This window comes from Daphnia pulicaria, chromosome 3 (genome assembly GCF_021234035.1).
Source record: "Daphnia pulicaria isolate SC F1-1A chromosome 3, SC_F0-13Bv2, whole genome shotgun sequence".
In the NCBI taxonomy this organism is placed as follows: Eukaryota; Metazoa; Arthropoda; class Branchiopoda; order Diplostraca; family Daphniidae; genus Daphnia; species Daphnia pulicaria.
Window position 1 is genome coordinate 10,456,713 of NC_060915.1, and position 24,527 is coordinate 10,481,239.

Genomic DNA, 24,527 nt, shown 5'->3' on the forward strand with positions numbered 1-24,527 from the left:
CGAAGGAAACGAATTTATCGATGTTCCATTCAAGCACGAATCAACATAACACCAAATTGGCAACGCTTTTCTTTCCTCTCAGTAGAAAGAAATAGAAAGAGATTCGACTATTCGCTTATTATGCCTCTAAAGCAGTCGCTTTGGCCATTATTTCAACCAAATTCTAGTTGATTTGTTTCGATTCTGATCCTGAGTGGTCTGTTCTATAGTTAAATTAGAAGATTTACAATTGATAAATATGGCTGATACGTTATTTAAAGGTAAGCTTCCGGACCCCCGCTTTGAACTGATATGGCCGTTTTCCACAGTTGACACTAAACATGTCGCCCTAGAAGCCATCGTCTTTTACGTTCTAGTTTCTAATTCTAATCTTCTTTCCATTTATCTCGTAGCTCCTAGAACGAGGAAATCTCCACGACAAGATGACTATGAGGTAACAATGGGCAGACTTTAGTTGTGCTGGGTTGTTGGCAAGCCAAGAATGAGGTTTCAGTCCTAGCAACAAAAGAAACAGTTACTTGACCAATGTTATTATTGTTTCCACAGCCTCCTCCATCATCACATTCTGGAAAAAGACCTAGAACATCAGAAGATTTCCTTCTTTTCTGCAAATTTATACTGGAGCATGAAAACTATGAAATGCAGAAACATGAGGTACTGTGTGACATCATCTCTTGAAAATGTTTTAGTTTCCCTCCTAACTGAAATCTTCTTGATGTCATCAAGGAACTGAGATCTAAAGCAAATAGCCCAATTGGAAGCACTGGTTCTGAAAGCGCCAAGTCAGAAACTCCATCATCCAACAGTGGTGAAGAGAGGAAAGTGTCTTCAGACAGTGATTCAGGTTAGTTCATGCCATTGTGCCCTTTGTTTAAAGTCAGTTACTCATTAAATGTTGTCGACATAGATGATGGTGACATAGATGATGGTTACAACACTGTGACGTGTTATTGTGGTAAACCCTTTGCTGGCCGGCCTATGATTGAGTGCAGTCACTGCTTGACGTGGATTCACCTATCTTGTGCCAGGATCCGAAGGACCAATATCCCTGATGAATTCATCTGCGCCAAGTGCCGAGAGAAAGGAGTCACCCAATTGACTAACCAGTCCTAACCCTTTCTTTCATATTTGATAGTGTATCTTTCAGTCTTACATGGGAAGTTGGTTGTTCCCAGACATTTGCCCTCATCCCCTTTTGAAGAAAAGTCCCAAACTTTGTGAATTGTATGTGCGATTCTCTACCTGCGACATTTGGTGAATTTCACATTCATTTAGCTATTCATATAGAAAGAACGGATATATTCACTGTTTCCCATACTTGTAAAACATTTTGATGATTGATCGTTTGAATTTCCCCTTTATTAAAAAAAGAAACAAAAATCGAATGAGCGTGAAATTCATCGAAAAGTGCCCGCACAAGAAAAGAACCCACTGCCCAGTTCCTTCAAAGAAACAAAACAAATGCCGTTTATCATGGTTCCAGTTTTTCTTAACTTCCAAAACTGTTCTAGCGAATTGCTTTGGGTTCTTATCTTCAATTCTCTTGTTTTGGTTGCCCATCTGACCCCAGCCGCATAACTAAAGTTGACTAAATGGCGCTGTCCATATTGTACAAAGTTCCGCCCCGTCATCTCATGTACGTTTTCCACTGATGTGGTATATAACCTTTTGTTTTTTAAAAGATTTTTTTTTTCAACAAATTTTGGTGGAAAAGAAACTAGCCTTTTTTCGTTTATTTTGTGATCCAAGTTTTTTGCAGAGCTTTTTGGACTTTCAAACCCTATCGGGATAACTTGTAAGGGATGAAAAACCAAGCGTAATAATTTTTATAGTTGGTTTTCGTCCAGTGGCGGTATAAGAAAATACGACGTGTATTTTTGTTATCAAATAAGAAAAGTTGAAAAAATCTTTTGTAATTAATTAATTCTTTATTATTTCGTTGGTGGCAAACCATGAGGTTATTACTTTAGGCAAACGTTTAAAGTATTTACTAATTTTGGACTAAGATCTAGGTATGTCTCAACTGAAGAAGACAATTTTAAAGGTACCACTAATTGTACAAAAAAGAAACTTTTTCAAATTATAAATTCCGAGTTGACCAAGTAGATGTATTGAACAAGCGTACAACTCGAGCAAGATACAACCAAAAATTGGGATCGGTTTAACGTTTGCGGAGAAGAGATAGAGTGTTGCGTCTCTTCCAGGTGGCACGGCGAGATCCGCCATTTGTCTGGCAAAATCCATGACCCTTTCCTAGACCTCGAGACTTCTTGGATGCTGAAGTCAAACCACGGAGCTCGCGGTGCTTGTGTACAGGGTTGACGATCCATTGGGTCTTGGGGTTGCGACGGATAGCCTTAAAGAAGAGAAAACTTGTCAGCATATTTCACAACCAGAAAACCAGAACATTCAATTTTGTAACATTTCAGACATCCAAGGAAGAATACTTATCATCTTATTCACCATTCAAAGGGTATATCATCACGTAATAATTATCCAGCAATTTGGGAAATGATCTTACCTTGTGGGCAGTATCGACGAGGATCACTTCGTAGAATTTGAAAGTGGAATCCTGTCCAACCCAATATGAGTTGAGCACACGGAGTCCACCACAACGACGACCAACACGCTCCTGTAAGAAAACTATTCGTCAAAACCAGCTCCTCTTTACAGATAAGTAAACTGCTTACTTCAGCAATGGCCTGGAGGTTGCGAGTGGGCTTCAAGTGGTTGACACCATGGCCCTTGGGTTTACCATAGGTGCAACCCTTGGGAACTGGGCGCTTGCGACCACCACGACGAACTCGGACACGGTAGATGACGAACCCTACAAATGCAGAATGATTTCATAACTGATTCTAGCAAAGAAAATTAATATTTGTGAAGTCAAATGTCAGGTTTTGATTCGGTTATTCCGTTTTTTCAGCACTTTTCCTAAGCGTGGTGCATGGTTGTTTCATCATTCAGTTTAGATGGCATTCTTTCAAGCTGCTCGTAAGCTTGAAGAAACCAATTTAAGACAGGTAGATGCTTACCTTGGGTAGCACGGTATCCCATGCGACGAGCCTTGTCTGGCCTGGTGGGTCTGGGAGCTCTGTGAACACGGTGGAGCTGACGGTATTGCCAACACCTCATACGGAGCAAAAATCGCATAACATCGCTCTGCTTCTTACGGTACAACTCTTGCATATACTTGTATGCACCCATCTTGGTCTAGCTAAACAACCTGAAAATGTAAAATAAAAACATTAAATTACTTTTAGATGAAACACTTTGTGTTGAAAACCACTGAAACTAATCGACACTAAGGCAATTTCAACCTTTAATTGATAAAACAAGTAAGACAAGTCGTTTTGACATCAGAATCGTGGCCGGTTGGCTCATTGATCTTCAAGTTTTTACTACAAACGACTAACATAAAGTATTTCCAACAAAACCACTTTGGAATTACGAAATGAACAGACAAAATTTTAAGATAATGTAAATGGAAATAGAATCAAAAGAAGAACACGGATGACTTCTGATATAAAATGTTGCTTACCGTGGCGCAGCTCCACAATTGTCCTTAAGCTTAGAAAAGAAGAGTTCCAATGGAAGAAAAGAACTCTTGCTAGTCACAACGTTGCCACTTTTCCTTCGGGGAAATGATGTCGTGTGTCAGATTTATTTAATTCAGACTGAATTTTTTATTTTGGAATTTTTTATTTTTGTCTTTACTTTATACAAATCAAATCATTAAAAGACTTGATTCATTCCAGTTAATAAAATTTGCCCTTATTTTTTTATGCACAATAATATTTTCATCTTCGATTACCTGCTTTTATTTATTACGGTTCGTGTAAGTAAACCTGTAAAACATGAAACATGATCGAAACGACGCAATTTTTATAAAACCGTATAAATTTTGAAAAACTGAAAAATTTAAAATGAATTAGATAAACCATTGTATTATTTATTTATTGAACACATACAGGTATTTTTGAATGAAGAGCTTCATCTGTTGAAAATCATTGACTTATCCCTCAGGCCGTTTTTATATTGTTGAGCCCAAACAAAACACTGGTAAAATTAGACTCACACAGAATATGGACAGTCATACTGACTGAAACCATGGAAATAGAAATTATACAAAAAAATGCCCCAGCAGTCATAACTGTAAATTTAATTAAGTTGTAGTGGTGCTCCACCGATGGTTGTGTTGATGAGGGAGACATAAGCAGATGCCATATTGATGACAGGCAATCTGCTCCAAAATGGGAACTACACTCTTTGCATAGATGGAATCTGTACTAATAGTATCTGTCAATATTTTTAGCTCAGGTGTGCAGCCATAGTCCACAGCTATCAAAATAAAAAAAAATTTCAGGGCTGGTAGAATGTTGTTGAAAGCGGAAAGAGACCATCATAGGCAGTAACAATTATGAAAGAAAAAAATCCATAAGTTAATTTACAGATTGCATTGCCTTCCGAGAGCTGGAGCTTCCTTGAGTTGGAGCTTGGAGGAAAGTAGGTCAAAATATAACTGAGACGCTGATTTGTGAGGATATTCGAGTCGATTTCAATTTTCAACAATAAAGTCGGCTTGAAATGCACGTTACGTTTGATCTCGTCAAAAAATTTAGGATCAGTGTAATTATCCGGAAAGCTCCTTTTCTATACAGTACCTTTTTACATTTTCTTTCAAAATTGTAACGTGTTCACCCATATTTCCGTGTAATAATCACATTTGTTTATAAAAAGGATATATTTTAAATGTATTATTTTGTTATTGTTGACATTTAACGAATACAGCATTGCCAACTAGGAAAATTACAACCATCGCGATTCAAGAAAATTGAAAAATAAGCGAAATATTTTTTATTTCTTATCTAGCCTTGGAGTTATTAGAGTTTGTTTTACAAATAAATTATTCGTGGTTCAGCATTATAAAACTAGCGTACAACTGAATTTTAATTTGAAACCGTATTGAAATGACGGACGGTTGTAGTGGTTGTAGATAAGCTAATGTAATACTACACAGTTACTTCTTCGCTTTTTAACGTCTCTTATCTATGCGGACCGGACGTCTAATCAACTTTACAACAAACTCTTGGTCTCTCTAGTTCTTATAAGCAGTTGCTTGCAGCGCTTTAAGTCAATTGCAAGAACTTTAAATTGTGTGATTCCCTTATCCATACAATTCGGTTAATTGACTGAAGAGTGAAGACTGTACAAAATGTATAAAATCAAGAATCTTTATGTGGATTAAGGAGTTTTATTTTGAAGGAGACTGGTGTTTATAGATCACTGTGACAGTACATTTAAGGTCTATGCTAAAACGGCAAAATCAGAAGGTATTACTGCACTAGGAATCGTGCAGTCCTTCGTTACGTCAAGGACAACGACACGACACGAACATTTAATGGTGTGGTCCAAGGCGGAGCTATATGGTTTCAACCCACTAGTCCTATAAAGGAATGAAAATCTCCTATTCCACTTGAGATTGTTGCAACATCTTCAGCAGTCTAGCCACAAAGTAAAAACCACGAATTATACATTTCTCAGCGTTCCTACACAGAACTCTAGAAAAATGTCTCAAGAACCTGGGAACTCGAATCAAAATTTAGGTAAATGACAAAATTTCTGTTGTATTACACATTACATTTAGTTGATTTCAATTAATTTAGAGCGCATAGGGAAACTAAGCATTGATAAATCACTAAGTCGTCCATACAAAACCGGAGAAAATCTCGCTACATTTAAAACTCAAATTTTCCAGGGGATTTTTGAAAACAAAACGATGGTCTGTGTACGACGGTATGAAACAGCCAGTTCGAATCATTCGTTAACAAAAGAACCAGGCTCAGAAGAAGTAAGACTTTCATTGTATTGATGGCACACTTTATCCAAAGATTTATGTTTTTATTCGACCATTTCACAAGGGTCAAACGATTATTAATCCAATCGAAAGAGACATCAACGTCCTTCGTGAACCAAAACATCTTCACGAAAATTTTATTCGTTATTTTTGCAGCGAAGAAGATGGTGAATTTACGTAACGGCCTCATTTTCTCATTTAAAATTTCATAAAAAGGTTATATAATGCAAAAACAATTTTCCCACCAGCTATGTCGCCACGGAGTGGTGCATCTGTTCCGTGGAAGACCTCTACGAAGGTGAGAAAGCAACCAACTGGGCGAACGAGAAGATTTACAGGAAATTAATAAAGGAATCACTGGGAGAAAAAGAAATATTACGACAAGCCACCGAAGGAGTTGCATTTTTACATGCGCTGGGGTTTGTCCACCGCAACCTCAAGCCCAGTAACTTTATGATCGCCCAGCTTCAACAGTTTCGATGCGACCGATTTCGATACCTAATCAAACTGTCGGATTTTCGTATGAGCAAAAATCCGGTTGAATGTCCCAGTGTTTCCGGTACCACAGGGTCGAAAGGATGGACCTACCCGAATCTACCGAATACCGAAGTAGATTCTTCGACCTATCAACGCGGCGATGTATTTATTCTGGGTTGCTTTTTCCATTACGTTTTAACCAATGGCAAACATCCATTCGACGATAACAGCGACACTCGAAGGAATAACATCAATAATTCTAAATATTTTGTTTATCGTGATAACTGGAATCCAAAAGATCCAAACATTGGAAAAGAAGCCATCGCTCTTCTAAAGGATATGATTAAATTTCAGCTGAAAGATATCTGCACTCTAGACGAGATCTTCAGATCACGTTATTTTTCACCGGTTAATTTTTACCAGCTCTACAATCTGCCTCTGCCGGATGTCAAACCGGGGCTGTGCGTCATAATCAACCAGGAGATTTTCGAAACTGTAATCAATTTCTTATATTGATAGATAATATTTATTTAAACGCCCATTCATTTATTGGAGTCAACTTTTTTCAGGAAGGCAATAATCGCACTGGAACTAATTTCGACGAAGATTCTTTGAAATGTGTATTCATGCAATTGGGATTTGACGTGAGAATTTTCAAGGATTTGAAAGCTAAGAATCTTTGCTACTGCGTCGAAGATTTGGCAAGGCAAGATTTCTCTTCTTACGCCAGTCTCGTTGTTTGTATCCTGTCGCATGGAGATGAGGGTGTCGTTGAAGGAGTCGATGGTGAAAGCATTAAGATCAATAAACTAAAGTATAAATTCAACAGCAATGACTGCCCCACTCTAAACGGCAAGCCCAAAATTTGGATCATACAAGCCTGCCAGGGTAAAGGCATACAATACCCCATACAAACAAAGGGTGCCAAAGGTATAGAAAAAGTTATACAGCAATTCTTATTAAACAAATAGTAATGCAGAACTTTTTGTCCTAGGCTACGCATCCTCCAAGTCAGATCATATCATTCCGCAACAGGAGTTTTGTGAAATGCCTGTTCCGATCAAGAAGCCAAAAGGTTTACTAAATATGCTCCAAATAAATGTAAAATAATAATACTGATCATTTAAACAACGAATTGTCTAAATTAGTAATACCGGAAGAAAAAAAACCTGATTTGAAAGAGAAGAGTAAGCCTACTACGTCAGAAGAGAACAAGGATAAACGACCACCTTTGATGGATTTTCTCGATATAAGAGCTTCTATTTCTGGTTATCAATCTTTTCGCAACACAGCAGACCGTGGTATATAATTTTAGAGCACAATTTTATTGTTTTTTCAATTTTTACGTTATAAGGTCTGCTGTGATTGTTTCTTTTTATATAATTTTACAGGAACTTACCTGATTTATTACCTGTGCAAAGAAATGACCAACGAATATTTGAGTCTGAATAGTAATTCAAACCAGGAACCAAAATCACTTGAAGATATCCTCAAAATCGTGCAAAACCACATTACTGCTGAAACGTTTTTTCTGTTAAATCCCAATGATACAGAAGGGGTTGAAGTGAAGCAGACTATCGAATGGAGAGCGTCTTTGAGTGACAAGATTACATTTAAAAAAGCCGATATTCCCGGAACAGTGACCAATATTTCAATTTCAACACCAGAACCCCCACAACCGTGGGATAATATATTGACACCCATTAAATCATTTCTAAAAAATAACTTTTTTTCAAAGTGAAATTGACCAATTCACAGGTGGCGGTACCACCCAGAACATTTAAAAAGTTAATGTGGTTTTTAGACATACTGAAAAAAGTATTGAAATATATATATTTTTTTGCTACTTTGGTGTTTTTGGTCTTTATAAACTCGTGTTATTTGTGGTAGCATAAGTGGTCATCGTCAAAGGTATATACTATACGTCTTTCTTGCTCAAGAGTGTAAAACCTTTTTTTTTCGTTTAACGTCAAGTAGAAGTTAACAGACATTTTTTGCGATTAGCCTATATATTTTCTTTTTCCTCTTGTCTACATGCCTTACTAGCACTAAAATCGGGTATAATTTTTGAAAATAAGCTTTGCCATAGTTCTAACTGCTAATGATAGATGGGGTGTGAGGAAATTGCACTTGAAAATTCTTATTAATATTCAAATCTGATAAATGGGAATGGGTGTGAATAGATAAAATTTGGTCAACAACGTCAAAAAAAAAAAATAAAAAAAAAAAAAATAATAATAATAATAATAATAATATTTAAACAAAATAACCAGAAGGCGATAATGCGAATTGGATTTGGTAAAAAAAATTCATAAAATACTATTATTTCTTAATTCTTATTTATTTCAGTAACATGACATGCGTAAATTATGTAGCGCCTTTTGGTAAGGGAAAATTTTTTAACATGTATATTCGCATATAGTCTGCGTGTACAGATAAGATAAGACGGTGGTTTACGTTCAAAATTCCATCTAATCTAATGCTTCCTTTGAATTGTGAAATGGATTCAGTACTGTAGCCGCAACATTTTTTAAAAATTATTTACTTTCTCAGTCTACTACCGGCATTGTGGTCTTAGATAACTGCCATCTTTTTCCTGTAATTTGGGAGCTGCTTTTAATAAGTAGTTTTCGCTCAACTGCAGTGTCAGCAGCACACAGATTAACGTCCGGAGGGCATAAAAAAGGAGTCAAAGTATGCTCAAAATTTAAATATTTGTATCATATGTTAAGTATCCCTAATAAGATCAATATTTCCTCCGTAACTGAAAATAGATGTCGTATTTATTATGAATTTGAATTTGGTGACGAGAAATCTGATCGGTGAATCTTATTGGCGCTGATATCAGTATCTTTTCGTGGTTATTTGACGAAAAAAGTTTTCCAACTGTCATCTGTATTTCTTTTATAAGCATCGCTTTTAGTTATTCTAACTTAGTATCATAGAACTTTCGCTTTGTGTTCCCCTTATCTCATACAGTTTAGTATGTTGTGGAGACTGAAGAATGTAGCGTCATAAAAATGACTGTGACACTGGTGACAGTATACTTCGCAAACGGATTAATTTATGCTAATGCGAAAAAATGCCTCCAGCTGGAAAATCGGTTTGCCATATTAGGATTCGTCTGAGACTAGGAATCAAGCGCTCCTTCGTTGCATCAAGGACAACGTAACACGACACAAACATCTAATGGTGTGATTCTGATAAAATTGGAGACAGCCGCTTTGGTTTCAACCCATTGACGCTTCATAGAGAGAGGATCTTCTATAAAGTCCACTTGAGATTGTTGCAACGTATTCATATTCAGTTTAGCTACAAAACATATACGTTGTCGTCACATTTACAAAAACAAGTGGCACGAACGGCTTGCCATATGTTGCAACCTATTCAGTCTATATAACCTAGCTACAAAGTGCAGACCCTCAATTCTAAATTTCCCAGAACTTTTTCCTATTAAACACAACTCAAGAAAATTGTCCCGAGAATTCGAACTGAGAACTCGAATACAAATTTAGGTAAATTCAAATTTTCTTTTGAATATTATAGAATATTGTATCAGACATAGATAAGTACTAATTAAGTATCTAAGTGACACATGCAGTTGAAGTTTGAACATTACATTTGTTCGTTCATGATGAATTTTCGGTGATATAACTAAATCTGTATATAGGATTTCCCTGTGATCGCCTCTCTTAAATTACTATATAAACCTCAAAATATATACATCAATTAAATATGGCTGATGATGAGGAACCAAAAGGAAAGAAATTAAAGAACCAACATGGTAATTTTTTTCTCTAGGAAACGGCATATTATAGCTATCCTAAATTAATCATTATTAATTTTGTGAATTCATTTAAAGAATTGGACGGAAAAATCATCGAAGTTAATATTGGAAAATTAACATGCTATAAATCAAATGGAAAGTTCTCTAAAACACCAAAGACAAATTGTCAAATTTTCCGTGGTAAGTTTGAAAATGAAACAAAAGTCTTCATCCGACGGTTTGATAAGGATAGATTACCAAAAAGTGGTGAAGAGAAAGATAAAGAGTACATACGAGACATGGAACTCCTTCGTCAACCAGACAGAACGTCGCACATGCACGAAAACTTCACTCGTTATTTCTGCTGTGAACAGGATGACAACTTTTAGTAAGGAATTTTTATCGATTCTACATTTACTTTAGTAATAATGTGCAAAATTTGAAATAGCTACGTCGCAATTGAATGGTGCATTTGCTCCGTGGAGGATCTTTACGTTCGTGATAGGAAGGGATACGATTGGGAAGGAAATGAGATTGCCACGGATTTAATAAAGGCATCGCTGAAAAAAAAAGAAATATTACGACAAGCCACTAAAGGAGTTGCATTTTTACATGCGATGGGGTTTGTCCACCGAAACTTAAAGCCCAGTAATTTTTTGATCGCTCAGATTCAGCTAGAGAAAACAAAAGATAAGATAAGATTCAAATACTTGGTCAAAGTGTCGGACTTTCGAATGAGTAAAGATTTAGTAACGGACACTGGTCATTCTGGGCAAAGAGGATCGGAAGGATGGACTTCTCCCTATCCTTCCAAGCATGATGCTAATAACGACACACAGCATCCTACCACATCTGAAATCAATAACGTTACGGATAGAATTAAAACACACCCTTCCGAAGATGTGTTTATTCTCGGCTGCTTTTTCCACTACGTTTTGACCGATGGCATACATCCATTCGACCGATTCGACGATACTGACCGAAAAACAAACATCAATAATAAGGATTATGAAGTCTATAAACCCGAATGGACAGCACCAGAAATTAAAACTGGTGACCAAACAGAAACTGCTAAAGAATTGCAGCAAGCTGTCAGTCTTATAAAGGACATGATTAAATTCAAGCCAGAAGACAGACCAGCTCTCGAAACGATTCTTGATCGGGCTTACTTTTTACCTGATGATTACTACAAACTGTACGATTTACCGGAAATAAAACCGGGACTCTGCGTGATCTTCAATCAAGAAATTTTCGAAAAGGTAAAAATGTTGTTATAAGTTGGTTTAAATCGAATTATATTTTAAAAAAATTTGTCATATTGCAGAAGGCAGACAACCGATACGGCACCGAAGAAGACAAAAATGCTTTAACAGACGTTTTTAAAAAATTCGGTTTTGACGTGAAAACCCACGACAACTTAAAGGCGCAACAACTTTGCGACGAAATCAACAAATTGGCGGAAAGAGACGAGTTTCAGGAGTATGCTTGTCTTGTTGTTTGCATTCTTTCACACGGTGATGAAGGAACAGTTTGTGGCACAGATAAACTCAATCCGGAGGTATCGATTGAGGATGCCAAGAAACAATTCAACAATTTCAATTGCCCCACCCTAAGTGGCAAGCCCAAGATTTGGATCATTCAAGCCTGCCAGGGGAATCTAGAACAAGAAGATTTGAAAGAAATAACACCGCCACTTAAACCGCTTGAACAAAAGATAACTACACCTGACCCCACCAATCAGGAGAATTCGCCTAATGCAGGTATTAATTTATTATTTCTTGTGATGAAATTATTGCTGTGTAAAGTGAAGTGCAGTGCTGTGCAAAGTAAATTTTGTCGGGCTGATGCCTAAATACATATTTGATTGGTTTATCTATTTAGATAGCGTCAGCCATGGTATTCAGCCACCGTTTCAATGCCAACCAATTGTTTCACAACCCCCAGATATTCCACAAGATATTCCACGACCTGCTGTGTCGGATATTCTTGATATAAGGGCCACAGTCCCTGGATTCGTAAGTTATCGTTACGAAGAAACAGGTAAATATTTAAACTCTTTAATGTCAAAAGTTTTTTTTTTGTTTTTTTTTTTTTAGTTCTAATTTCTGATTTTATAAACAGGTAGCACGTTGATAGAAAATCTTTGCAAGCAACTGCGAGAGACATTCTTTAAAGAGGACGGTGAAAAATCGAATCGCCATTTAGAAGATTTACTTAAAATGGTTCAGAAATCAATTAGTGAAGAAAAAAAATTTTTCCCGGCAACTGAAGATGACAAGAAAAAATTTCAAACTATGAAAAACATAGGCGTAATCATTTATTTAAAGGATTTAGAGCAGGTTACAGAAGAAGATGTAAAGAAGCACAACAAAATTGATCGAACATTCAAAAAATATTTCCATAAGGGAACCAACAAACTTATATATTTTCGTCCTTGTAATAAGCAGACCATCGAGTGGCGTTCTACTTTGATGAATTTTATTAGGTTTGAAAAAAAATAATGCTAATTTTTCCGATTATTTTTTTCAATTATACTGGCAAAATTAAGGGAGGGAAATGTAGTCTATTCTAATCTCCTAAAATCATTGGCTGTTCGAGAGATAGATAGTATACAGATATATATAAATACATTTTTATAACTATCTATAGTTATAATAATTATTAATAATTAATACATTTATTTTAAAAATGTAGGCCTAAGCTGTTTTCAAAATGTCAAATTATGCCATTGTAGTTATCAAGTTGTATCCTAGATGCTAAAAATATTTGAATAGTCTACCACTAGATGGCTTTGAAAATGAATATTTGGTGGCAAGAGTGGGGAAAAAAGGTCGACTTGTTTTCACTGGTGCTGACGTAAGAAGCAATATCAACAATAAACGAGTGCCAAAAGAAAAAGAAAAAAATAAGAATTGTTGTGTCTATTTTGCGACTGAAAATATGTTTGGTAAATTGCTTCTCTTTTGGCGTCGTCGCCCACATTTATATGCGTCGCATATAGATTCCTCTCTCGGCAGTTGCAAAAGCAGCACCGGATGTTGGTTGTCATTAACGAAATGTATAAAAACGACGGAATAAGTCTCGAATTAAAACATGAAAAAAACTTTCTATTTTTCCATGTAAGAAACACAAGAAGAAAAAGAAGAGGCTACCTACAAAAATCCCGTCATCAATCCAAAAGGAGAGAAACTAGCCCATCAAAAATCACCATCCATCCTACAATCAGCTCTTATTTGAATATTTACAGGAGGAGGAACCAGTTCCAACAATAAACACACAACCAGATTGAATCTTGTCGCAGTGTATATAATTCGGTCAACAGAAACAGAGAAGAAAAAGCGCTCAGAGCTCAGCTCTCTCCTGGCAGCAGCACTTTCTCGACTTTCCCCGTTTTTTGTTGTTCGGCAAATAAAAAGAGAAAGAAAATGAAACAACAACAACCACTGTCTCCTCCAACCGCAAATTCCGTTTCTTCATTTTCACTCTCCAGGCGGAATTTTTTGTTTTTAAGATTTTCCCCAGCAGCAGGCCGACACAAATTTTTGTTTCTCTTTCTTTTCTCCCGCGTGACTCACGCGGTGCGTTCATCACTCTCCTCTTGGGTTTCTTGTTAGTAATTCCTTGATTGCGTCAAATTACCAAGAGAGGGTGAATGAAATAACGAACCGGATGTTTCATTATTTTTCTATATACACGCCAGAAAGGATATAATATAATAGTTCTGACTTTGCCTGATGGCGATATTATACAACACACTCAATGATCATAAAACTTTCCCCCGTTTTTCTATATATTTTTTTATTTTTTCAAATTTTTCTTTAAAAGATCAATTCAAAAGATTTGTTTTCTTTCTTTCTTCTTTCGGTTGTTAAGTTCTAGCTGGTCGCTCGCAGAGCCTAGAGGCGGAAAAAATGAGGTCGGAGAAAGTGCAGAAATTGGGCTTGGCGCGTAGTTTTGAAAAGCAGCCGCTGCGTCGTCTGCTCTCATCCTACGGTATCCTTTCGTCGGGGAAATGGAAAAAGGGCGAGTGCGCGCCACACTAGAAAAAGAAACAACTTGTCAGTCTATATTATTATACACGAATAGAGTTCTTCTCTCTCCCTTTAACCTAGATTTTTTCGAGAGGAGGAGAAAGCTTTTGATGGACGTTCGTTTCGTCGGACAGGAAATCGCTGCAACTTTTTGATACATTCGTAAATAGGAATCACTTTGGATTTTTTTTTTTAAAGTTCGCCAAGGTTGTTTTGTTTATTTAAAAAATAAAATAAAAGAGAGGGGGGGATTCATATCCCAGGAATCAACAAAACGAGACGAGGTTGTAGCAGCAGCAGCAAACGATCGCTATACTTGCGTGAAAATTCAAGGCCATCTGGTGAGCGAAAAAAAACTTCCGTCTGTGCTGGCCGTCATAATAACTTTAGCGTCGAATGAAAAAAAATCGAAAAGACTTCCGGGATCGATTCTCCCCGCCAGCCAACACTCTTTCTTATTTAAAAAAAAATATAATATTAAAAATAAATAAATGCGGGTCTCCTTCTTCGTTATTAACAAGTAAAAGCTCTTTTTTCTTTCTTTCTGGTTTCACGAAATCTTTTTCCTCATGGGAAAAGCCTTGGAGAAAGTACAGGAAGAATTTAGGGCGGGAAAAAACAACACGACAAGAAAAATTGTGCATGTTTTTTCCCGAACGAACGAAACAAAAAAGGGAAAGCGTTATCTTGTGATTTGATTTAGCGCTTTTTTGGGGGATAAAAAAAGCAGCATTTAATTAATGAATGCAATTTGTATCCTTGCCGATAGACTTGGAATGTGTCCGACTCTCGGTTTCCGGACGTGATTCAAATGGCGAAATCGTGGGGGAATTTTGTTGTGCCTAGTATTTGAATCATGAATCATTCAAAAACGATTGTAAACAACATTGTAGTATGACGTCACCCGAGGGAATTATGGCGGCCAGCAACAGGTGGATGACGTCATCTGATTCATGGGCTCCTAGTAGTCGATTAGAGAGAACTTTTTTCTTTTTAATTCTTCTTCATGAACTAAGCCACAAAAAAGTCGAGAAAGCCCATCCATAATCTTCTTCTTACTTTATTTATTTGGGGGGGGGGGGGGGGAAATTGATTGTCCCAAAAAACTTTCTCGACGACAGAGAGAGGAGAAAGAAGCACCACCACCACACAACTCTCTCCATGACGACTCTCACCCATTTTCTCTCTCCCGATGGTTTTTGATTTTCTTCTTTTTATTTAATTGCCGTTGAGTTGGGAAAAGATCAAAGTGCGCTGACCGTCGGGCGCCAGCAGTGAAATGCGTTACATCTTCTCCGATGACAACTCTCTGAATCCAATCACCAAGGAAAAATATGAAACATTTTTTTTATCTTTTATTAAAATGTACCAACAATTTGACCGGACAAGGTCAAACTCGACGCGAATCGACGTTGGTTTCAACCAATGGACGAACCTTTTTTCCAATTAAAAAAAATGGGAATTTTGTTAAGACGTAGATAATAACGTAGTAAGTAGTTGATTAAAAATATCTCGTCTGCACCGGAAACGGCTAGATATTGGTCGGATAAAAAAAAAAAAAAGTCCACGTGACACACGTCGCCAATCTCTTCCAGTCGTCGATTCGATTGCCAGTCGCCCCGAGAGAAGAAGCAGAAGAAACTTCCTCATGGCAAATTCAATTTTCTATTCGCTTCTTTCTTTCTCGTTTCGTGTGTGATTCATGAATCACGTTTTCGGTCGCTTGGTTTTCCAGTGTACGCATTTCGAGGGCTCCTCGTGTTTCGTGTAGCACCGTGCCGTGCCTTTGGGTACCCTACGGGGCGGCGGGAGAAACGGGGAAGTGTTGGGCAGCGCCGCCCTGGTGGCCGTCTGTTAACTTTCGCTTTCGTCACAGTCGAAATGACGTGACGTCAGATCCGCCCCGCCTCCTGGGCCTTCTCCCATTGGTCGCGTTTCCTTGTTTTAATTTTTCCAGTTTTTCAAGGACTTTGGAGGGCGACCAAGGCAGGGGAGAAAAAACCACAGAGAAGCGGCAGCAGCACTGTAGTCTCCCCCCCCCACCCCACCCCCCACTCTCTATCAGCTGTGCTGCGGAATATTGGGCATAAAGAGTGGGCCAGTGGGTTCGTTGCAGACCATTCGTACGCCAGTCTTCTTCACTCTCACTTGTCACACACACTTTGCAGCGGTGCACACTTATCTCGACTACAAGTCCTCCATCGGATTTATCTTTATAATTCCCAATCGGTGCCCCGTTTCATTATTTCGACATCATCTAGTTTGTGGATTTTCATCAGAAGGAAAAAAAAAGAAAATGTCGGCATTGGCGAGATCATTAAACGAATATCAGGTAAATTAAATACCAAAATTTGTCACTGTGTGTTTTTTTATGTAATTTATAACACGAATCAAGGTCGTTCGTGACCAGCGGCCATGATAGATTTTTTGTCCCCTCCTCCCTCCCCGATGATGATTATCTAAAAAAGTCCTGTGTGTTGAATAGTTAATGTCGTAGTGGTGCTGCTGCCAAGAGATGACTAGGAGAAAGTTGAGAGAGGGAATTCTTTCACCAGTTTTTCAACCACTAACCTGGTGACCTACCTGCACCCGAGACCCACTCTTGAACCGGCTCTTGTCTATTTTCTTTCCTTCCCAAAAAGTATCTTATTATTTTTATCTGTCGAGAGACTTGCGCCACATTGGCCGATAAGAAAAACTGTGAACGGCCAGTCGATGGATATTTTTCGTGTCCTGTCTTGTCCACGTGATTGAGGGAAAACTTCCGGGCACGAGGTGCACGTGTGTGTGTGTGCAAAGGGAAGCCATTGCGACACTTTCGCGTGCCGATCATCTTTTCTTCTTCTTCTTGTTTCGTTTGGGAACGTTGATTCAATTAAGTCAACTTTCTACTAGCTGTAGGGAGAGAAAAAGAGAAAATGTTGGACAAAGGGAAAATGAGGAAGGGAGGCCTACTGACCTACTTGTTGCTCTCTCGTCCACTCCGCCCTCTTTCTCTTGGAGATGGCAGAGGGGGGGGGGAAGGAGTCGCGCAATTTTCACCTCGATACTTTCTAACTGGGAAAAATAGAATTGGACGGACGTTAGAGCTCTTTCCATTCTTCAGTCGCCTTCCAGCTTCCGTGCTGGACGTGTCGTGCATCTTTTTTCTCTCATTGGATAACTCCAAATCTCTACCAACAACCAACACGAAATGCCTTCAACTTTGTCCCGTAGTTATTCGGTGCCAGTGAGCTTTGTTCCGACACAGCCGACACGTTCGAAGGATGTTGCGGCGTCGACCGTAAGTTTTTATTTTTTTTTTTTTGCCCGGACACACCCGGAATTCGACATTACATGACCTCGATATCGAATTGGCCAGCTTTTTGGGCTGCAACAACATTATTGGGAAAGACCTTGTGCGCATTCAAGGATTTTTATTTATTTTTTGATTAAATCTTATTTTTTATTTATTTATTTATTCTATTATTAGATGAATCATCAGATTGACCCGAAAGCGGTGGGTGCTCACAGGCCGTTGAGTCGTCGCCGTTCTAATCCTCCGGGCAGCCCAGATTCGGACGAGGGCAGCCTCTTTGGAGCTGATTCGCTATCGTCGTTATCATCTCTGCTGACGAATCAATTGCAGCAACACAATAATCATTCAACTTTGATGATGCAATTGCATCGAAGCGGTCACCGCAAACTGGACAGGAGCCACAGCGAGCCGGTGGTCGATCGATCTGCCCAATTGGCCCAGCAGCAACAGCAAATCAATCAGCAGCAGCAATCCAATTCCAGCCGCTACAAGACGGAGCTGTGCCGACCTTACGAAGAGAATGGAACCTGCAAATATGGCGACAAATGCCAATTTGCTCACGGATTTCACGAGCTTCGCAGTCTCATCCGTCACCCCAAATACAAGACGGAATTGTGCCGCACTTTCCACACCATCGGCTTTTGCCCCTACGGCCCACGTTGCCATTTCGTCCACAATGCCGAAGAGGCTCGCAACAATTCGCCACCACCACCGGCCACCAAGAACAACAATAGCAACAACAATCAACACGCTCATCGTGGTAAATTCACTCTTCCGGCCGGAGTGGTTGGAATGGGTGGCAATGGATCGACGGCTGATTCTCCGTCTCCTCCGTCGTCATTGAGCGAGTCTCCGACCTCAATGAGCACTTTCTTCTCGGATGACATGTATCCGGGCAACCCGTTTTCACCAATGGGACCCTCATCATCTTCATCTTCGTCTGGATTGGGCAACGCGTCCGCCTTCCTGTTTGGATCGACCGATTTCGGTTTGCCGCTCTTTTCCTCTGGAAAGGCCAACAGTTACTCGTCGGCCTTCAACAATAACAACAACAGCAGCACCAACAACAACAATTTGAAGCGTTCGGTGACTTCGACTGGCAAGAATTTTATTCCGGAATTGGACTCGCCTTCACCGGTGGGCTCTTTGGCTTCCGACTTGGATTCGCTGAGTCTGGGCAGCACGAGCTGCAGCAGCAGCAGCAATGGCGGCACTAGCCCTCCACCATCCATCTCCAGCCCGATGGATACTTCACGCGCTCTCCGGCTCCCCATTTTCAGCCGCATCTCCGAGACTTTGAACGAAGATTAAGAAAATCTAAATTGCAAAAAGGGGGGATTATTTCTACAACAACAACAACAACATACCACATGCTATTTACTAATCAACTTTGAGGTATTTACACTAAAAAAAAAAGAAAAAGAAAAAAAAAAAAACAATCCGGAAGTGTGTGGGTGTGCGCGTAAGAGAGAAGGGTGTTTGTGGCTTTATATATTTCGATGCCACTGTGATAGAAAATGATTCAAATATTTTTTTGTTTCTTTTTTTGAGAAAAAAAAATCAGACCAAAACATGCAAAAGATTTTTGACTTCCCCTCCCCCACCCCAATGTATTTTTTTTTCTTTTTCATTCAAGGGCCTGTGTCGTAAGTTATAAATGTTTTTGACCAAGAAGAAACATGTTGTCCTTCTCCAAACCGCCCCCCACACCAACCCCGGACCAAAAAGCGAATGTGTAATCCCCCTCCAAAACCGTCGTCGTAGTAGGTGTTATGTTATTTATGCAGTTTATTTATAATATGAGGTATTTTCTTTTTTTTTTCTACACTTTCATTATTTCTCTTTAATTCTTATTCATTTAGTCAGGGAGCGTAAGTTAATAATTAACGGGACTTTTTTTTTTCTTTTTTTTAATTTCAATTATTTTCTCTTTTTTTCCAAAATATTCACACCCCATTGGTTTTTCTTCCATCGATCTGCTCTTGTCTCCTTTTTTATATATTGAAAAATAATAAGGTTTTGACAACCCCATTTTATTTTGGACTGACGTGTTTTTCATCGTCGACAATATTTTTTCGGTTTTCTCTCCCTTCATTTTTATCATCTCCTCTTTAATATATGAAATGATTAATCGGAGAAAAAATGCCTAATGTGTGTGTGTGCATGTATGTGTGTACGATTGTTTCCATGGAAACGGACCACTCGAAAATGTTTTTTTTTCCATCTAATTTTTTTAATTCAATCATTTTTTTTGCATGTCTCGCGTTTAACGATACGGCTCGATGAATTTATTTTTCTCTTCAAAACAGCAGCAACAACAAAAATAATTAAAAAAAAAATACAAGGGTTTATAATATTTTAAAAAGAAATTTGTTTTTATTTCTCCGAACTTTGACCCGAAACTATTTCGAAAAAGGATCTGAAAAATCGGGTCGTCGTGTGTGTGTATATAAGACTTTCACTGCCTCAAGCCGTTTGATGGCCCTTAAAGTTTTAAAAAGTTTCTATTTTTCATCAGGTGTACGTTTGGCCGGTCAAGTCTGCACCGGTTTGCCCCCGCCATTGTTTGTCGAAATAAAAAAGGCCTTTTGAAATGTTGTTTGTGTGTGGATAGAAAAGTCGGTTTCAAGTGCGCACACATTTTTCTTATCATATTTTCGTTTTTGAGAGAGAAGAGTCTAGCTATATCGCCCCAGCAGAGCTCAGAGTTGTTGGGTTGTTGTTATCTCTCGTCTCGGTCAAGGGTCAAGATTGAAACGGCCATGGAAGTCGCCGGCGAAGGCCAACCAAAATAAATTTATCACTCGGAAAAAATATGTATAAAAGCTGAGATCATTGACAGATGCGTGTCTGCCATTTTCTCCGTTAAATAAATACGTAGAAACGAGAAAAAAAAAACCACTAGCTAAAAACGTTTACATCTGATATACATACGTCAATAATAAGATAACCTCTTTTTTCTCTCTTCTCTCTCGTTCGATTTCGTGTGTGTGCTGTGTGTTCGTGGCCATCTGGAACGCAGACCCGTTGAAGGACGCGTTGGTACGCATTTGATGAGATCCGATTGTTATGTGACTACACGATCGTCCATTTTGTGATACAATTTTACGGATATTCAGCCTCTCAGAAAAAAGAAAAAGATTTTTGTTCCGTTTTTTCTTTTCGAGATGTTAACGAGAATTGCAGGAGGGAGATCGCATTATATGTCTATTAAACGTCACTGGAGACGCTTGTTGTGCGAGTTTGGCCCAGCGCAGCATATATTAGAACGTCCACCATTCAATTGGGGGGGGGGGGGACCATACTATATTATATATATATTACAACTTGCATTGGAATCTTTTTCACGGGATTCAAATTGCTACAGGTCGACGTCGAGACACCAGACTCCCGGCTCGATCACGTTTCATATCGACGCCCCGTTTCGGATGACCGATTTCTTTTAGATTATTATGAAACTACTCGGCGAATTAATAATGGACTACTCTATTTGCTAAAAAAATATGGCTTTCAACTTAAATCATATTAACTGTGTATATACTCTGTCTGTATATGTAGATTGTGCGTGTGTGTATATATTGGCCGAGGGTAAACAGTTTTTAGGGTGTCTGTTGATAGGGGGGGGGGGGAGAGAGAAAAAAGAGGGTGGAGACCACGTGTTGAAGCCAGCGTCACGTACATTTCAAAAAAGTCCGGACACACTTGTTATCTCCGCACCCTCCTCTTTCTTTTTCTTTTTTTTTTCAAAAAATAAGGGAGGGACACGTTATCTTTTACCAAATAATAGATAAAAAACATATTTTTTGATTTTTTGACAAACAAGAAATTATTTCTCTTTTTTCTGAATAAATGGCAGGTGAAACGTTGTTTTGTGTTTTTATAATCCCATTAAATAGACCATGCGCACGTAATAGTCGCAGACGGAATAATTATTTATCGTCGAAAAGTATTTTAATCGAGTGACGCAGAGTGCAACGACTTTAAACTAGGCCATGATACACAGACATGTTACATATCCATTTCATCTGCCGAAATGTTGTAATGTCTTTTTATCTTTCGTTTTATATAAAATCGCCCGGACCGTGGATTTTTTGATTGTTGGCGCCGCATTCAAAAAGCTCTAAATCAGTTAATCAAGGTCGTTTTGATGTGAATATACGGGCCCATGCACAGCACAGCACACGAGACCGGATATTGGATCTGCAGCAGAGAAAAGAAGAGACAAAGTGGATCAATTGTGCTGCCGTTTGAGAAGAGAGAAAAAAGTTGGACGACAATTGGCCTTGATTGATCAAGTGAGGGCGGGAAATGAATTCAAACAAAAAATAAAAAAAGATGATGCGGAAGGGCTGTGGCTCTCACGGGCGGAAGAACCTTGGCGGGACACACGGCTTGTGTCCTTTCCCGTTTTCCATAAAATCATCAAATGTGACCAGACTCTTTTTTTTTTTTGCCACCAGGAAGTTCTTAAAAAAACCCCATAGAAAATAAATAATAATATGTGCGAGCCGACGAAACTTTGTTTGAATCGTCGGCGATTGTTGTCCAAACTGGAGATCCTTGAAAAGAAAAATGGCGGCAGCAGCAGCAACAGCAGAGAGAATACAGAGAAAAACTGGGCGTGTGTGTCTGTATGTCAAGAGAGCGGGAATATCGGATGGCCTCGGGACTTGAACGCCATCTTCTCGCTCCCGAGCATTTCTAGAGACGCAATCCCAAGGCCGCTGCTGCCGCTGCTGCTGCCATCCCCCCGCAAAGAAATAACTGACGCTGCACGGCTATCCGACACTCTACTGCCTTAACAATTTCGACATCTTGTTTATAGTTTAGCCCAACAGAAATAAAAATACGTGAAACCTAATGTTAATCCTCGTTAATTCTGTATTAACACCCCGATAAGATAATCACCAGTTGAACATACGGGGTTTAGGACATTCGAGTCACACAGCTATAGAGCAATCTATTTAAAACAGACATTTTGTTCCAAGGGTGGGGGTGGGGGAGAACTTCCCACGCAGAGTTTGACCCTATTTCTAAAACACATCAACAGAAGAAGAAGAAGAAGTGTTTTCTTTTTCTTGGTACAAACTTCGAGGGGGCCATCCACCACCATCGAGCCCAGTTTGTAATGCGATACCGAAAACTCCGAGGGGGGGTGACTCTGCTGCTGGTCTCTAAAGGGGGGAAAAAGAGCTGCTGTAACTGGAACAAGTTGAAATCAAATTGATTTTTCTCTCTTTTTCTCTTTGTTCTAAATTTAAAAAGGGAGAAAAGATTTGACTATTTCGGTTTCTTTGGCGTATTGACCAAATTGTTTCACGAGCCACAATCACGCTGCCAAGTGACGTCACAGGGGCAGCACGTAGTACCACCTTTCACTGCCTGTGTGCAGTTAAAAGTTCTCTCTCGCTTGTAGTAGATGGGTAAACGCGGAACTGAATGCATTAGCGAGAGAGAATCAAACAAAAAGTGATGACCATGAAGTGTCCCTCCCATCATCGCACGCAGTGGGGTATTACACAATCTATCGGGACTCCCGCACGACCAAGGCACGCTCCAAAATGAGCCAGAGACACTCTCTCTCTCTCTCAAAAAGCCTTTGCTCAAGGTCTTTCCGCGTTCGTTCGAGATATTCTCCGCTAATGTGTTCAATGAATATGCAGCAATATGTGTCGTCGCTATCGCCATTGTCCAGCAGCAGCAGCAGCAGCTCATTAAATGAATTTACAAATTTATATGTATAATTCCCGAACGAAAAGAAAGAAAAACCGGATGTCAGACTTTTTATCGGGGAGGGGGGGATTGTTGGGCGTTTTCTCGGTTGAAACAGGAAGATTTCTCCTTGAAAATCAAGTCACACAGCAGCAGCAGCAGCAACAGCAAAAGCGAAGAAGAAGAAGAAGAAGAAGGAGATTTTGTTGTTGTTTTTTCGTCGTCCAAAAGCGTTCACAACTCCTCCCATCCTCTTTCCACGTTGTGTTACTACACGGGAGTCCCGGCAGCTGTCGGAGAGTCTGTGCGTGACCTTCACGTCCCGCACGCAACGCCCACTGCATCCTCCCAAACCGGCACCCGCCGATTTTTCTTTTATTTTTCCGTTTTATTTTCATTTTTATTCACGCAACGCATTCTCTGTGTATTATTATGTTGTGTGTGCGTCTGCACATTTTACACAAGTCCCCCCCCCACCACTTTTTTTTCCCGATAACAACAACAACCCCGTTGCGCCATTCGATGACGTCGCCATCTGGCGGCCATTCTCCAACTTTGTTGGAGGATTTCCAGGAAACGCTTCGAAGAAAAAACCAAAAGTTGTTGGAAGAAGCTTTTTTTCCCGAAATGTCTTAATGCTCCATCACATTTTTTTTTTTTCGAAAAAAAACAAAATAAAACAAAATAAAAACCCCACGTGATTGGACGTCGGGCCAGTACAATCTTGTTCATTCACTCCCTCGTGTAAATGTGTGTGAATGTATGCCCCCAAAAGATTGACCCACTAAGAATATCTCTTTGGATTCGTTTTTCTCTCTCTCTCTTCTCTCTCGTCGTATTTTATTCGACATTATTATTGTATGTGTATAGTATATCGCTAGAAAGTCGGAGAAAATACAAGCAAGCTACATGCCAAAGTGAAGGGAGACTCATCAGCATTCAAAAGGTGGTGATGGTCCCTTCACGAGGATGATGATACCAGTCACCTTATATAATACAACACCAGAAGCGTGAGCTAGTAGCAGCAGCAGATACGATATATACACCTTTAAAAGGGAACGGCAGTCGCAATTAGATTGGGGTCATCTGTCGAGGGGAGAGTTCTCTATGGCACAAGAGAGAGATGTCTGTATTCTTTCTTTCTTTATGTATACATGTGTAACCTCATCACCTCGTTTCCTCTTCCCATTTCCCGGCCTGAAATGGCCAGTCAAGTGGAACGACACACACACACACAACATTCATATCCGTATTCCTTGGACCAGCGTCTCATTGGATTTGATTGTAACTCCCCGACCGTACGCCAAGCTATGCTATGGATAATACGGTAGACTTGTTTCCGGGTATAATGTGCCATTTCCGCAAAAAATAGAAGGGAAAGATTAC

General features: G+C 39.1%; 5 protein-coding genes and 1 long non-coding RNA gene across 10 annotated transcripts; 4 read left to right on the forward strand and 2 right to left on the reverse strand.

Moving 5' to 3' along the window:
• The first annotated feature begins 60 nt into the window (after positions 1-60).
• LOC124328339 (PHD finger protein 23-like) lies at positions 61-1,735 on the forward strand. Its single transcript, XM_046787084.1, has 5 exons — positions 61-260; positions 393-433; positions 547-654; positions 727-844; positions 908-1,735. The coding sequence occupies exons 1-5, from the start codon at positions 239-241 to the stop codon at positions 1,111-1,113; spliced, it is 495 nt and encodes a 164-aa protein (XP_046643040.1). The 5' UTR covers positions 61-238; the 3' UTR covers positions 1,114-1,735.
• A 352-nt stretch (positions 1,736-2,087) lies between these two features.
• On the reverse strand, positions 2,088-3,648 carry LOC124328338 (60S ribosomal protein L15-like). The gene is made up of 5 exons (XM_046787082.1): positions 3,542-3,648; positions 3,036-3,226; positions 2,691-2,827; positions 2,522-2,632; positions 2,088-2,356 (listed from the first exon to the last, which is right to left on the reverse strand). Exons 2-5 carry the CDS (start codon positions 3,205-3,207, stop codon positions 2,162-2,164), a joined length of 615 nt encoding a protein of 204 aa, XP_046643038.1. The 5' UTR covers positions 3,208-3,226; positions 3,542-3,648; the 3' UTR covers positions 2,088-2,161.
• A 1,433-nt stretch (positions 3,649-5,081) lies between these two features.
• LOC124328302 lies at positions 5,082-8,185 on the forward strand. 2 transcript variants are annotated; one of them, XM_046787027.1, is made up of 8 exons: positions 5,082-5,606; positions 5,667-5,851; positions 5,922-6,034; positions 6,106-6,829; positions 6,904-7,264; positions 7,329-7,409; positions 7,483-7,635; positions 7,726-8,185. In XM_046787027.1, exons 1-8 carry the CDS (start codon positions 5,570-5,572, stop codon positions 8,073-8,075), a joined length of 2,004 nt encoding a protein of 667 aa, XP_046642983.1. In that variant the 5' UTR covers positions 5,082-5,569; the 3' UTR covers positions 8,076-8,185. The 2 variants fall into 2 exon arrangements, with proteins under 2 accessions (XP_046642983.1, XP_046642984.1); XM_046787028.1 differs by having other exon boundaries at positions 7,483-7,625; positions 7,716-8,185.
• A 693-nt stretch (positions 8,186-8,878) lies between these two features.
• Positions 8,879-12,992, forward strand: LOC124328267. Of its 2 annotated transcripts, none has more exons than XM_046786979.1 (7): positions 8,879-9,028; positions 10,005-10,118; positions 10,197-10,488; positions 10,549-11,359; positions 11,425-11,860; positions 11,982-12,140; positions 12,222-12,992. In XM_046786979.1, the coding sequence occupies exons 2-7, from the start codon at positions 10,070-10,072 to the stop codon at positions 12,599-12,601; spliced, it is 2,127 nt and encodes a 708-aa protein (XP_046642935.1). In that variant the 5' UTR covers positions 8,879-9,028; positions 10,005-10,069; the 3' UTR covers positions 12,602-12,992. The 2 variants fall into 2 exon arrangements, with proteins under 2 accessions (XP_046642935.1, XP_046642934.1); XM_046786978.1 differs by lacking the exon at positions 8,879-9,028 and adding an exon at positions 9,045-9,849.
• Positions 12,993-13,609: 617 nt separating this feature from the next.
• On the reverse strand, positions 13,610-15,812 carry LOC124329380. Of its 2 annotated transcripts, none has more exons than XR_006916764.1 (3): positions 15,501-15,812; positions 14,209-15,436; positions 13,610-14,139 (listed from the first exon to the last, which is right to left on the reverse strand). It is a non-coding gene; the product is annotated as an uncharacterized LOC124329380 (long non-coding RNA). The 2 variants fall into 2 exon arrangements; XR_006916765.1 differs by having other exon boundaries at positions 14,209-15,438; positions 15,505-15,554.
• A 413-nt stretch (positions 15,813-16,225) lies between these two features.
• LOC124329379 (mRNA decay activator protein ZFP36L2-A-like) lies at positions 16,226-19,024 on the forward strand. Of its 2 annotated transcripts, none has more exons than XM_046788446.1 (2): positions 16,226-16,463; positions 17,604-19,024. In XM_046788446.1, exons 1-2 carry the CDS (start codon positions 16,428-16,430, stop codon positions 18,738-18,740), a joined length of 1,173 nt encoding a protein of 390 aa, XP_046644402.1. In that variant the 5' UTR covers positions 16,226-16,427; the 3' UTR covers positions 18,741-19,024. The 2 variants fall into 2 exon arrangements, with proteins under 2 accessions (XP_046644402.1, XP_046644401.1); XM_046788445.1 differs by lacking the exon at positions 16,226-16,463 and adding an exon at positions 16,491-17,414.
• The last annotated feature ends 5,503 nt before the right edge of the window (positions 19,025-24,527 follow it).

Excerpts from the sequence above, each read along its gene's own strand:
- LOC124328339 (XM_046787084.1), top strand. The coding sequence starts at position 239 with ATGGCTGATACGTTATTTAAAG. Across the intron at positions 261-392 it reads GGCTGATACGTTATTTAAAG|CTCCTAGAACGAGGAAATCT; the intron begins GTAAGCTTCCGG and ends TTTATCTCGTAG. Across the intron at positions 434-546 it reads CACGACAAGATGACTATGAG|CCTCCTCCATCATCACATTC; the intron begins GTAACAATGGGC and ends TTGTTTCCACAG.
- LOC124328338 (XM_046787082.1), bottom strand. The coding sequence starts at position 3,207 with ATGGGTGCATACAAGTATATGCAAGAGTTGTACCGTAAGAAGCAGAGC. Across the intron at positions 2,828-3,035 it reads GGGATACCGTGCTACCCAAG|GGTTCGTCATCTACCGTGTC; the intron begins GTAAGCATCTAC and ends CTGCATTTGTAG. Across the intron at positions 2,357-2,521 it reads TCGTCGATACTGCCCACAAG|GCTATCCGTCGCAACCCCAA; the intron begins GTAAGATCATTT and ends CTCTTCTTTAAG.
- LOC124328302 (XM_046787027.1), top strand. The coding sequence starts at position 5,570 with ATGTCTCAAGAACCTGGGAACTCGAATCAAAATTTAG. Across the intron at positions 5,852-5,921 it reads AAGAACCAGGCTCAGAAGAA|GGTCAAACGATTATTAATCC; the intron begins GTAAGACTTTCA and ends CCATTTCACAAG. Across the intron at positions 7,410-7,482 it reads TCCGATCAAGAAGCCAAAAG|TAATACCGGAAGAAAAAAAA; the intron begins GTTTACTAAATA and ends TGTCTAAATTAG.
- LOC124328267 (XM_046786979.1), top strand. The coding sequence starts at position 10,070 with ATGGCTGATGATGAGGAACCAAAAGGAAAGAAATTAAAGAACCAACAT. Across the intron at positions 10,119-10,196 it reads GAAATTAAAGAACCAACATG|AATTGGACGGAAAAATCATC; the intron begins GTAATTTTTTTC and ends ATTCATTTAAAG. Across the intron at positions 10,489-10,548 it reads GAACAGGATGACAACTTTTA|CTACGTCGCAATTGAATGGT; the intron begins GTAAGGAATTTT and ends AATTTGAAATAG.
- LOC124329379 (XM_046788445.1), top strand. The coding sequence starts at position 17,325 with ATGCCTTCAACTTTGTCCCGTAGTTATTCGGTGCCAGTGAGCTTTGTT. Across the intron at positions 17,415-17,603 it reads AGGATGTTGCGGCGTCGACC|ATGAATCATCAGATTGACCC; the intron begins GTAAGTTTTTAT and ends TTCTATTATTAG.